Raw genomic sequence first — 13,408 nt, 5'->3', positions numbered from 1 at the left:
ACTTTATTAATTATACTTTAATTTTTACTTTTTATTATTACATTTATTATTACATTTATTATTACATTCACATTTATTAATAATTCAATTTAATAAAAAATTATCAAAATACAATTTTTAAACAATACTTACAAAATTATTTAATATAACGTTTATACTTACCGTAAAGTAGGACCATGATATAAATAATGATACACACTACTTTATATTAACAATAACAGATTAAATAATTGTATTGATTTTATTGTAGCTTCAAATTTATAAGTGTAATTAAAGAAATTCATTCTTTCTTCATACTAATTTAATTTAAAAAGTTTATTTCAAAGTTTTAAAGTTTGAAAATTAATATTAAAAAAGCATATCTTTGTTTCTCTATTAATAAAGAATAAAATAGGCATACGACATAGTTTATAAAAAAATCTATATGATTTTATTGTATCTATATGATATATATCAATATTTTCAAAATAAAGCAGTATTATATTTTCTAAATTTTTGGCGTTATAAAACATAGATTGTCACATAATAGCACTAAATGCACCGGACTGCAAATCTTTAATGAATAAATTAAATCGCATTCAGCAATTAGTTATATAACGGATATTCATGTATTAAGAATAGAGAATTCTTTAATATTCTAAGTACATGTGAAGCATTGACTTATGCTATAGACAATATTTAAATTTTAAGCAAAAAACTTTTGTATGTATAATATATTTGCCACATTATATATTATAAATATCTTTATTGTCTTCATTAATGAGCGATTAAAAATATCTAGTTACTTTCAACATGTATTATATTCAATGCTTTATAACGGTTGTTGAAAATTCGACTTCTAGTAATTATACATGAGTATTTATCAATCATTACTTACTAATTATTTTGACCTAATAAACAATTATCTATAATGGCATAACTATAAACTGATTTCCAGTAATATTTAATTTACCAAGAAAACGTACAACTTTAGAACACACCATAAGAATTTTGTCAAGTCGCTACCTCCAATAATATCGGTTACTTCGAACATGAATTCTCTTTCCTGCTCCTTTGGTATCTAATGACTTCATGATAAAGTTCTTCAGGCTTAGGCTAATGTGCACAGCAATTGTAATCGAAAAGCTTATAAAAGAATTAATAACATTATCACTTTTTCCATATTTAAAATATACTCCATAATCTCTGGCGGAATGATCAAGAATGTGAACACGGAACGCTGTGAGCGTCATATTTCGCTCTGTATTATAAATATTGCATTAATTATGCTGGCTGTATATTTACAAATACATACAAAAACACATAATACTCTTGTACGATTCAACGATAGACTATTTTGCAATTTCCTCGTCCATTTATAATTTAGTGCCCTTTATCGTATAAAGATTTTTCGCGCGTCACTTTCACGCTATGATGAATTCGGCGAAAAATCGAACAATCCTATGTTGCACTCACGATTCGACACCGTGAGGGAAATTCGAATAATTTTCAATATCGATGATTATGCGGTATTCCTCTGTAACCAATCGCGAATTGTCGCATGATAATTGTCGAGCCATCTTATGTTGGATTCTGCTCGCTCTACCGCTTGCTGTATGGTTCGCGTTGCAGTACCAAGTTCATCCAAGTGCTCCTTTGCAAACTCTACCAACTGAAAAAATAATATGAAAAGAGTGAATACATTACAGAATTATTTTTCTGAAAGAGTAACACGACATTCTTGTGAAAATTATGTATATTCATCCATTTATCGAGTTATCCATTTATGTATTTTATTTAAGAAAATAATTATATTAATATTTGCGCGTCATTTGTTTTTCACTAAAATTATTTTTAAGCTAGTTTTAGATCATTTCCAAAATATATTCACGTTATTACTACTGAACTTACAAAAAGACTTACATCTTTCATTTCGTATCTTGTACTTATTCCTCTTGTCGCTGACTTAACGATAGTATTAACAGTTGATAACGATGTTCCAAAACTAGAAATAATAAAATTTTATCATATCAAATTCACAAATAAAATAATTTAATCCAAGACAAGACTCAGTAATAAAAATCATAACCAATAATAAAAATCTGATATTTCTTAATTATTGATTGAATTTTAATTATTAATATTCCCTATTTGTATAAATAAAACTTTCCGTTATAGAAACATACAAATACAGAATATACAAACTTATAAATAAAAATAAAAGAGTGACAACTTACTATTCCCTAAGATGCGTCCATTTGTTTCTGAAGTAATCAAATGTGAGCGGTTGCCCGACAATGTTGTTGGCAACTGATCCGAAAACTCGGGTAGCATCCTGTTTTCTAATTCCCGAATTTTCCGTCACAGCCCAATCCAAATATCGATTCAACAGCCATATCTCTCTTGTACAAGCTAATGCTTGCAAAAGCAGATCCTTCTCCGATCCTACATTGGTCGCTAGGTATCGCTGCCAAGCGAATTCCCATTCGCTTTGTCCACCCACTCGAATGGCTGTACAATAAACTACGCGTCTCAAATTCGGCGAAATCCTAAATATAAAATTTATAATATAATCGTTAATATAATTAAGATATACATAAATGACTTTATTAATTCTCTAAAAATAACGATGAATTTAGAACATAAAGATTAATATGCATCTTGATTATTGCAATCATCTTATGCATCAAAGAATGCAACAGTACAATGCATAAATAATCTAGTCTTGAATAATATGATATTTACGGATTGTTAATGTCCGGATTAGGAGTATTACGCCAATTCTTGAATTGTTGCATGGCATTCATAATGCAATCCTCATGATTAAAATTACATGCCCAATTTAAAACGTCAATTCGAGTGAAGACTGTCAGTTGAGGATCTCCCACTTTGTCAATGAAGCCAACTTGCTTATACACATTGTCGAGCAATTTTAATATGTATAACTAAAAAATATTAAAAATTAAATAAAAAAAAAATTAATAAAGTATTATTTATATTTTATACTAACATCATGGTACATCTAATATGTAATTATTAATATTTTTCTTACAATCTCTATTCAATATCTTTATCATTAATGCAATTTGATAATACATACCCTGAATTTGTCATAACCTTGTGTCTTAATTAACATATCATTGAGATAATCCATGGCATTGAAAGCTGCATTCCAAGGCAAGTACTCGATTTCGTGAGCTAAATAAGATGTAACATCGAAAGCGATAGTGTAGTCGAGTTTGCCAGCTCTAGCTAAATTAAGAGCGTCATCAATCAACTGCGCTCGGTTAATCGTCGAGATATCTTTAAAATTTTCCTTATTCAGTTGTTTAATTATCATCTGCCAGTTTGCTCTATCATAAGTCACTCTATAGTACCCTGTTTTTAAATATAATATTGTATAAATATAATATTATCTAATGATTTATATTTTCATAACATCGGAAAATAAAATTGTAAAGATATTTTTTATTTTTATCATAGAGAAATATATTTCTTTCATCGTGGATATTTTATCAGATATAATTACCAGTTTCTTGAATGTTGAAAAGTATCCACTCAGATGGGCTTACATTCAAATCGTTAAGGATGATCGAGCGTTCCGCTTTCATCCATTTTGTAGGTTGAGTGTTATTGAAATTTAATTGCTTTTCGCTCGTATAAGTGATAGGTACCCACCATAATGGTTCCGCTTCAGATGTGACGCTCGTGCCGCTATTACGTAGCAGAAAGCGTTCCTACGAAAAATAGTTAATGCGTATAAAACAATTATAAGTCGCTTAAAATATAAATAAGCATTCGTTAATCAAATATCCTACTATAATGTAATATTATATCATCCTACTATAATGTAATATTTTTATCATTTTTTTTAAATATCTGTGTGTAATAGAAGGTGTAACAGATAGAAAATGACTGTACGAACTAAACACATTGACTTTTATTTATTAAATTTATAATAAATCATACTTTATTCAATTATTATTTTATTTATAATTGTTGATATACCTGTGTTAGTGTAATACTCCCGTTGTCGTAGTTTCGTGTGACAGTAATTAAAGGAAAGCCAGTTTGCAGAGTCCAAGTATCCATTATTTCTTTAACGGATACACTTGAGTCAAGTACTTTGTCTTTGTAAGCTTGTTTGGTCAAAGCGGACCATAAATCATTTTGTTCGGCACTTTGATAGGCTCTGGATATACAAAAAGACAATAAATAATAAATTAATTATTTTTGCATTATATTAAAATTTATTTTAAAATATTTTTATTTATAGTTATAATTTATTTATAGTTATAATTTATTTATAGTTATAATTACGTTATAAAATAATCATTATTGATTAATCATTATTGATTAAAAAACTTACTAAATTACTTTATATTTAATTGAGCAGAAGTTTAAGATATCAATTAATTAATCTTTACTTACTTTCCATTTAAATAATTACTTAGACCTTTCTTGAAAACTTCTGTCGTGAGGAAATGATCCATCATTCTTATTATGGAAGCACCTGAGTAATTTTAACGTAGATATAGTTACATTAATTTCATTTAGAATCGTCATTCACGTAAATTGATAAGTACCTTTTCCATAAGAAATCTTGTCGAAGATTTCACTGATTTCATCTGGATGACCGACTTCAATGGATATAGGATGAGAAGATTCCAAAGCGTCTAAACCGAAAACATTTTGAAGATCGTGAACAACAAATTGTTCAAGAGCTTTCCACGTTGGTTCAACCTGTATGTTTTAAAGATGTAAAAAATTTATATTATAATATAATATACATATAAAATATATTTAAACATTCAAGGCATTTAACTTTTTCTATTGGGTTGTCCGGAAAGTTCGTGCCGACTAACCTATATAATTTAATAAATGTATACTAAAATTTAAATTTTCTGTGTTTCAATTTTCCTTCGAAGTCGACACGAACTTTCCGGACAACCCAATAAATCAAATTTTTTATCGTTAATTTATCAATGAAATGTTACACTATAATAGTAATTTTGACATTACATACAATATGTAATTCCGTTGATTAAAAGGCTTACCGCGTCCATGCCAATGTACTCCATATAACTGGCGAAACCCTCATTCAACCAAAGATCCGTCCACCAACTTGGAGTCACTAAATTTCCAAACCACTGATGCGCGAGCTCATGAGATACCACGACGGCTACCCGTTGCTTGCTACCACTGGTTGAGATGCCTTCTTGATACAACATCGCTGTCTCTCTAAATTGATGTAACAGCAAATTAATTATTTTCATTTCTTATACATTAATATGTATCTTTCACGTATGTATAAACTGATGTTACCTATAATGATATACAAATATCAATTACCTCAAAGAAGTTTTATAAATTTTGACCAAATACTATATTTTAGTGATATTTTTCTTTGAAAATAAAAAATTATTTATATACAAATTCTTTCTCTAAACTTAGTTTAAATCCATAATAAATAAAATATATTTGATAAAAGTTTTAATTAATGTTTAAATTAATCGTGAGTGAAGGTGTATACATTAGTGGTTTTTGTATTATGATAAATCTATTTGCAAAGAAACAACTGTTTTACTAATTTTATTAAATAAATTAAAAACATAAAAAGTAGAAGTATAAGAAAAATGTTGTTGAATTTTTTATTACGATTTTAGCTTCTAAATAATTTTAATTAAAAATTTGTCGATGTAAAAAGCTTCAGATAAAGCTAGCGAGCTTGGTGACACAAACATGTACGTGACATTCACGCATCACATGATTTGTTTTTATGCTCTTGGTCGCGATACTACTATGTTGTTATTAAAATAAAAATCAAGTAATAATAAAGATATTTTAATTCATCAATCATATATTATCTTCTCAAATATCAAATATCGAATATCAAATATAAATATTGTAAATCTAAAAATATATTATATATTTAAAAATAAGTATATACTGCGCGTTTAGTAAAATGACGATTTAAATTACTTTTATCTACCTAATAATGCACAAATTATTAGGAGTGAGTGGGAAAAATGAGGACAGAGTAAACGCGAACGATATTATTGCAGTGTGATTGAGTGATGACCTATTATTTCTCACATCCAGCGATAGTCCGATATATTCCTAATCTCACACTAATAATCATAGAACACACATTATTTAAGGTATACATAATTACATACGTATATAATACATATCTATATATATGCAATATTTATGCAGTATAATTGTATAGTATGAAACATATATATATATTGCAAAATGAAATCGATAATATTCTCTTATTTAATACAGTAATGAAGCAAATGTAATTATTAATCCTCTCTAAATGCATGATATTTACCTATATGTTATCAATCCCCAGTTCTCCATGGCACCGGCGGAGAAGTCAGGCAACGCGACCATATCCATCTTCGGCAAAGGAAATTTGATCTTGAAGTAGTCCTCGTAAAATTTAAGTATTTTCGGTCCAATATTCAAGCTATATTGTGATTGATTAATAGCATCGTGGCGTGCCCAAACTCTAAAGTTACCATCTTCCGATGTCTTTGCATCAAAATCAGAAACTATGAAGGCCACCAAGTACGTAGACATCGGTACCGAACGATCGTAACAATCCCATACGTACGAGTCTAAACCGGACCTGATTATTAAAAGATAAAAAAGAAAGTTTTTTAAAATTGCACAATACTTTTTAAAATAAATGTTCTGAAGTCGAATTTTTAAAAGAAATCGGTGTTAAATTATTTTTGATTGTTTTTGATTGTTACTTAAAAAACAATATTTTTTTAATTTGTGAACTTTGTCGAAGCTAAAATATGATATGTATTTTTTATAAATATCATAAAATAAACTTAATAAATAATTAACATTGCTAACAATATCACTTTAATTAAATTTTATGCGTTTCAAACACTTTGCGCTGAACAAAAATTGAAGTTATAAAAAGAAATACAATTAAATCACAAATTTCTATCATGAAAATTCTTCAGAGAAAATATGAACCAGATTTACAAATTGCCAAATGTATAATATATAATTACATTGGTATCGGTTCTCCTTTTCGGGGCATATTTGAAATAGATGTCATGTTTTTAGGACGCGCTATGTTGATTTGGAACTTGGCTTTCAAAGCCGGTTCATCGAAACACGGGAAAGCACGGCGCGCATCCGTTGGTTGAAACTGAGTCGTAGCAATCCATCTATAATGCAGAAACCAGATACCTTTGGCAAACAGTCGACAGGAGTCCTTGTTTAAGCCTGTACGTAAGCCAAACATGCGACCGCAGCAAGACTATACAAAGGATAATCACTCGCTCTACTCTCGAATCAAAACACTTTACGATGATAAGATCAAGTATGCGACAAAGTTAGAAATCAAAGGATTTAATAAAATAATTATCTTCCTTGCTTCTTTTTCTCGAAGAAATGAATTTAAATTTTGTCTTTCGACATATTCATATTTTATCTACCATAATTACTTGCTTTTTTATCTAATATTAATGTTTTGTAAATTAAAGTTTCTTTTTCTTTAGATTTTAAATTAACAAATTTAGCAATAAATAAAATGGATTTCTTTTAGAATGAGTTTAGATTAAATAGTACATTTAATTAAATCAATTAAAGCACGAAAGAATAAGTTTCAATTTACACAGACTACAAAGTTTCATTGCGACATCGTTTACCTCGTCTGATTGCCGACCGTATACGAACTCCTGTAGAAACCCTGCAGATAGTCGTTCAGATGGCCAATAAACTTGAGATGCACAACATATTGCTTGCCTTTCTTCAACGTGTTCGATGTTCTAATCACGTGAAATTGCCTGTCGGTGTCGTTTTTCTGCTCCGCGATCCCTATTAGCTTGGTTTTGTTGCTCTTAATCGAGTACTCTCTGACAGTCGTAAAATTCTCATCAATGTTCATATCGACAGCATGCAACGTAACATTATTCGTATCTTGTGTCACGTTTATTAAAATTTTCACCTAAACAAATCATTAATATTTCTGTATTAATAAAGCAACCTTTATATAGTAATATTATGTTAATATTATGCTTAATTTAATTTCAAGTGCTTTAATACTCTATTTTTATTATATAATTATGAAATGCTCATATGTTTTAATTATTTTATAATGTTCGAATTATCTTATATATAATATATAATATATAATACATAATATATTATATATAATATCTATATTTTAAAATTATATATAAAATTCTCTAAAAATATAAAATTTTGTTAAATTTAACCACGACCTTAGCATTCTCTTTAGTCTATAAAATACTTACAATTGTAATTCATATTAGACCGACAAGAATAAATCAATTAAGAAAAATAAATCTATTTTCAATAAAAATGGATCTTAGTGAATATAAATATTTCAAAATGAATTTACATTCTGCAAATCCAATTTTGCATATCGAGCACCAAAAATAAGTTTATTTCTCTTAACTGATTTATTCTCGTCGATTTAATACGAAATAACTGTTTGTACACGTCTCGAAAAACGATGTTTCTCTCATTAGTTACTGTTACTGGTTATTGTGACAAATATTGCCCTCGACAAATAAAGCCTCGGTAATCGAAAGAGGACGCCTGGAATACGAGAGATCCAGATTCGAATTCTGGCTGAGGCAATATTTTTCGCAATAAATTATATTATTTACAGTTCTTAAAAGTTCTGTTTAAATTGGCATCAAATTAATATCCTTTTAAAATGCTTTTTAGCATCAAAATTATTAATTGTTTATTGATTTAATATATGATAATGCAATTATACTTTAGTTCCGTTTATGATTGTGTTTCAAGATCGAAAAAGATTTCGGCGCGCGGTTTGCAGAATTGAATATGTAAAATAATATGATAAATTCTTTCATGCTTAAATTATTTAAACACTAAGATCCGCTTCGATCGAAACTACATTCATTTCTCTACAAGATATTTATTTAAATGTCCTCTTTGTATAGTAATTTGAACAATCTTTACAAGTCAGGACAAATAGAATTCGTAAGAAAGCAAAAGAAAACGAAACTTGGCAAAGAATTAAGATCAGAACACACGTGATCTGCCAAAGCCTATTTCTCATGAATCCCACATATGAAAGTGAATGGTTGCGTCAATCGCTAGGCGCGTCTCTCTTCGTAACAGTGTGGCAGTAACAGCTTACGTATAGAATTGCGAATTAAGTACATAAAAAAAATTACACTTTTAATTCTCAATAGAAAGTAGGAGCATTTATAACGTAATCAAACCGGTTTATTTGCCAACAATTTAAAATTGTAAAAAATCTCTTAATATGTCAAAAAAAGATATTTCGATAAATAGTTAATAACATTTTACATTAAATACAACAATCCATTGACAAACGTAAAATATTGTGTTAATGTATTTCTAAATAAATGTCTAAATGATATAAAACAACAAAATATCATATAATAATAAATAATAATAAAAAAATATATAATAACAAGTCAAAGTCATAAGTCAAAATAAGTGATAAAATAACAATAAAATAATCTATAACAAGAAAATACATTTTTTTACAAAAAAAATTATGCACAAGAGATCTAGATATTCAGATTGTTTCTTCGATAACGATAATAGATATAATTTTGAGAAAGATAGAACCTTTCTTGTAAGTTTTATCGAGAGAAATTTAAATAATCTTGGCATTTTGCCGTATCTATCAGCGTTTCCAAATTTTAATGACCTTTTTATTTAACTTGTACGTAATTTTGTTACAGAACATAATGTTTTTGTGTTAATCTGTAAATTCTATAAAAAGTTATATTTAAATAAGATCCGATAAAATAACAAGTGTAAAACAGTTGTTGAGCAGTTGCAGTTTAGTTTAGCAGTTGTAGTTTAAAATTATTTCTCTTTTGAAAAAAAAAATTAAAAAATAGAATACTATTACTAATAAAATCTGTTCATAAATAGAATTTTTTCTATTTGTTACAAAATATATTATACATAAATATAACAAAATAAAGTATTACCTCGCCGTGGAAGGTGAAATTGCCCTCCCATATAAAAGGTATCAGCCATAATTCGTACATATCAGGCACGATAGCCTTTGGTAATCTGACATCTATTTTCTTCTTTGTTGATGTCATCGAAAAACTCCTTCCTGTCGACAAGAGCGAATCGCCAGCAGAGTCCGTACATGGCTGAACATGTTTTTCCTCGAGACAAGGTGCAAAGTGGTACACCAACAAACCAGTGACGACCAAGCTGATTAGAAAAAATGCGCCCAGGAGGAAGGCGTTACATCGGGAAATCGCGCAACCTTTTTTGCGCCCGAATGTAGTTGTATGTGCGTCCATCATCGCTAGAACCTCACGAGACTGAGTCATATCATGCGTGAGCCTGAAAAGAAAAAGACATGCTTTTAATTTCACTTTTTTTAATTTATGCTAAATTATTGTTTAGTAGTTTATAAATTTAGTTTATAAATGAATTAATATTATTTTTCTTTACTCTCTTATGTCATCAATTTATTTGATTCTTACTTAATTTTATCGCATCTTTATATTTATTGTTATATACCTGCACATTAATAATTTTAATAAATCCTATATATAATGCAATTATACTACCAATTCTCAGTCTGTGCCTTTTTAAAATCTTTACTTTTGTAATCTTATTATTTGTAAAAATTTCTATTATTTAAATAAAAATTGTATTAAAATAAAATTGTGTTTTCGCGAAATGTAAAATATGTGTATAAAATTGATTAATGAGATTTTGTTATGAAGAAATTGCAAGAATCAAGTATAGCGTCATCATAATTACTATCGCAGAAGATCACGTGCTTTAATTAATGATTATATAAGTATATAAGTATATAAGTGTGTGTAAAAGTGTAAATATATAGAAGTCTAAAAGTAATAATAATGGAAGTTCTCAGTCACTTTAAATCTATTATATATCAGATCTACATTTGTATGTCTGTTATTTCTTGTGTCTGCAAACGTAAAGTGGAAACATTCCTACGAAAACAAAAGTATTCGAATACATACATTTAGAATCTTTTACAATAAGCTTCCAAAGTTGGTCAAAAAACATTTGCAAAAATAAAGCAGTACATCTCACGATTACTGTTAAATCGATATGCCTAATCAACCTTTTTTTAACGATGCAAAAGGGAATATATATTTAATTTTAATTATTTTTTTACACGTTTCTTTTTTTTAAATCTACAATTATATTTTTAACTATCTACAAACATTCACATAAAATGTTACACAAATATGTTTCAATATTTTTCTTGCACAAGAATAAGTATAAGTTTTTTATTAATTATATATATAAATATTCATTTTAGTTTATATATAAAAAATAGATAAATGTTTAAAAACATTTATAAGATAGATACAAGAAAAATAAAATTAGCTATGAAGATTCTTACCTAACATTTTAGATAGATATTCTATACAAATATACATGCATATAATCATTTGAATCTTGCACAATTGTGCAAGATTGAAATATTTCCTAATTGGCAAAATTATCAGTCAAGCACGTTAAAACAAGAATGACAATTTTAATAAGATCATTATATCGGAAGCTTTTTATCTTGCGTAAACCGGGTGAAGGCAACCGATCATTGAAAGTAATTTCACGTTCCAAACGGTTCGAGTGAGCGTGTCAAGGAAACGCGAATGCCATGCTTGAATTAATGTAAGGTTCTTACACCGACGAACTGTCGTAAAATAATCTTACAACATAATCCTACGTGCACTAATCGCATGTAATTTGAATTAAACATGATTTTTATGCGAATAAGCCGTATAGAAGCGTTAAAATATAGCCGTATAGAATTAAAATTAACACAATCAGCCTATATATATAAAAACGTTTGATAAAATTCATGCTAAATAAAAGAAATATATATCGTACAATATTATATAAAATTTAATTATTCAAACAATATTGGCATATTTATTTTAATTACGCGAGATAAATTATATATTTTTACGTATGCTGTCTAAATTGTATTTATTTATTTATTTATTAAATGAATAAACACTGCTCTGAAAGCACAGCAAATATTTAACATCATAAATCAAATGCGTGTGTCCAAGTAGAATAAAAATTATCATGACATGATATCAATATAGATTTAAAATGATTTTAAAGAGTTACTTTTATATTAGTCATTTATCATTTTGATATTGTGATTATTGTTCTACTTGGACACGTGTGTTTTCCATTTACATTTTGTCGGTGAATTATCATACTTGTTGCACCTGTATATATTTTATATTTCCGCAAACGTTTGCGAAACAATCAGCGTCAATTTCACGTCGCAAACAGTTGTGAAGTATATATTTCAGAAGTCTGCGATGGCATTGCAGTCTCCTTCGACACAATGTCGCATCATGCCCACACTTCGTGCTGCTAATAATAAGATTTATCTATCGCGTTTATACTCTTAGGACAGGAAAATTGATTGCAGATTTCCTGGACACTCAGGTCCCACTATTGCCGCGGATTACAAAAGACTCTTGCATAAGAAAACGACTTTTTACCGTTTCTCTGTTCACATCCTCTCATTACGATGCACCATTACTCAAGGTTATTCAAGGTTATTTAAAAGATATTTTAAAAGATATTATGTATTCATGTTCATATTCAAAGAACACCTTTTTTTACCTTTTTAAAGAATATATGGAAATTTAAATAACTATGAAATAAATCTAATATATTATTTAATTCTTATATTTAATTTTTTTTCTTACCGAATGGAATAATTTTGATATTTTGGATGAAAATGATAAAAATGACACCTGGAGTTAAATCGGCATCAGAAAACACTGACTATAGTCTCACATCTAGGTTCAATGATTTACGTATATTTTTGCGCAAATAATGACGTTACAAATTCATACACACAATTCTAATAACATCGAGATTATCATGAGATTATGTGTACGCCAAACGTTGTCAACGCAAAGTAAGAAACAAATTCCAAAGTAAGAAACATTTTCCGACATCGTACGGTAAAGTCGATCAATATTATGAACTTTGTTTTTTCTTGAAACCGAATGCTGAACTCACACAATAGATATCTCTCGAACTCGTGGCTATTTGGTCTTCTATTCCACGTCACTTTATATCATCGAACATCGATCGGAAAACAGGATTACTATCGGCAACGAAAACGCTCCGCTCCGCTCGATGGTTCGCGCGCAACTGCCAAGAAACAGGGCGCAATACAGCTTCGTCGCTTCCTCTCCTGGTCATCCAGGTTTCCTGATCATTGCCGCGATCGTTGTATCAGCCAACACGTCCTTCCACCTGCCAGATGGATCACGTACATGTCGCTTTCCAAATCGCGGGATACCGTACGAGCGGTATCCGGTTTGTCGTAACAACGATCGTAACGATCGATATTCAAAGGAAGGCATGTCTCTCTCTCTCT

At 28.8% G+C, this 13,408-nt stretch overlaps 1 protein-coding gene across 2 annotated transcripts in view; it reads right to left on the bottom strand.

The window, feature by feature from the left end:
- Positions 1 to 1,501: 1,501 nt before the first annotated feature.
- LOC108686186 (aminopeptidase N-like) overlaps positions 1,502 to 13,408 on the bottom strand; it is a 30,739-nt gene continuing 18,832 nt past the window's right edge. The window contains exons 4-18 of one of the 2 annotated variants that reach the window (XM_018191330.1): positions 13,045 to 13,284; positions 9,981 to 10,350; positions 7,662 to 7,960; positions 7,020 to 7,178; positions 6,320 to 6,619; positions 5,037 to 5,220; positions 4,566 to 4,722; positions 4,411 to 4,492; positions 3,988 to 4,171; positions 3,509 to 3,716; positions 3,080 to 3,357; positions 2,725 to 2,924; positions 2,217 to 2,528; positions 1,903 to 1,984; positions 1,502 to 1,651 (exon numbers count right to left, since the gene is read on the bottom strand). In XM_018191330.1, coding sequence (XP_018046819.1) covers positions 1,502 to 1,651; positions 1,903 to 1,984; positions 2,217 to 2,528; positions 2,725 to 2,924; positions 3,080 to 3,357; positions 3,509 to 3,716; positions 3,988 to 4,171; positions 4,411 to 4,492; positions 4,566 to 4,722; positions 5,037 to 5,220; positions 6,320 to 6,619; positions 7,020 to 7,178; positions 7,662 to 7,960; positions 9,981 to 10,337 — 2,952 coding nt within the window. In that variant the 5' untranslated portion in view covers positions 10,338 to 10,350; positions 13,045 to 13,284. The remainder of the gene's footprint in view (positions 1,652 to 1,902; positions 1,985 to 2,216; positions 2,529 to 2,724; positions 2,925 to 3,079; positions 3,358 to 3,508; positions 3,717 to 3,987; positions 4,172 to 4,410; positions 4,493 to 4,565; positions 4,723 to 5,036; positions 5,221 to 6,319; positions 6,620 to 7,019; positions 7,179 to 7,661; positions 7,961 to 9,980; positions 10,351 to 13,044; positions 13,285 to 13,408) is intronic. The other variant, XM_018191331.1, reaches the window with a different exon arrangement.

Source organism: Atta colombica, unplaced genomic scaffold (genome assembly GCF_001594045.1).
Source record: "Atta colombica isolate Treedump-2 unplaced genomic scaffold, Acol1.0 scaffold166, whole genome shotgun sequence".
In the NCBI taxonomy this organism is placed as follows: Eukaryota; Metazoa; Arthropoda; class Insecta; order Hymenoptera; family Formicidae; genus Atta; species Atta colombica.
This window is presented reverse-complemented; position numbering and strand designations above follow the sequence as displayed.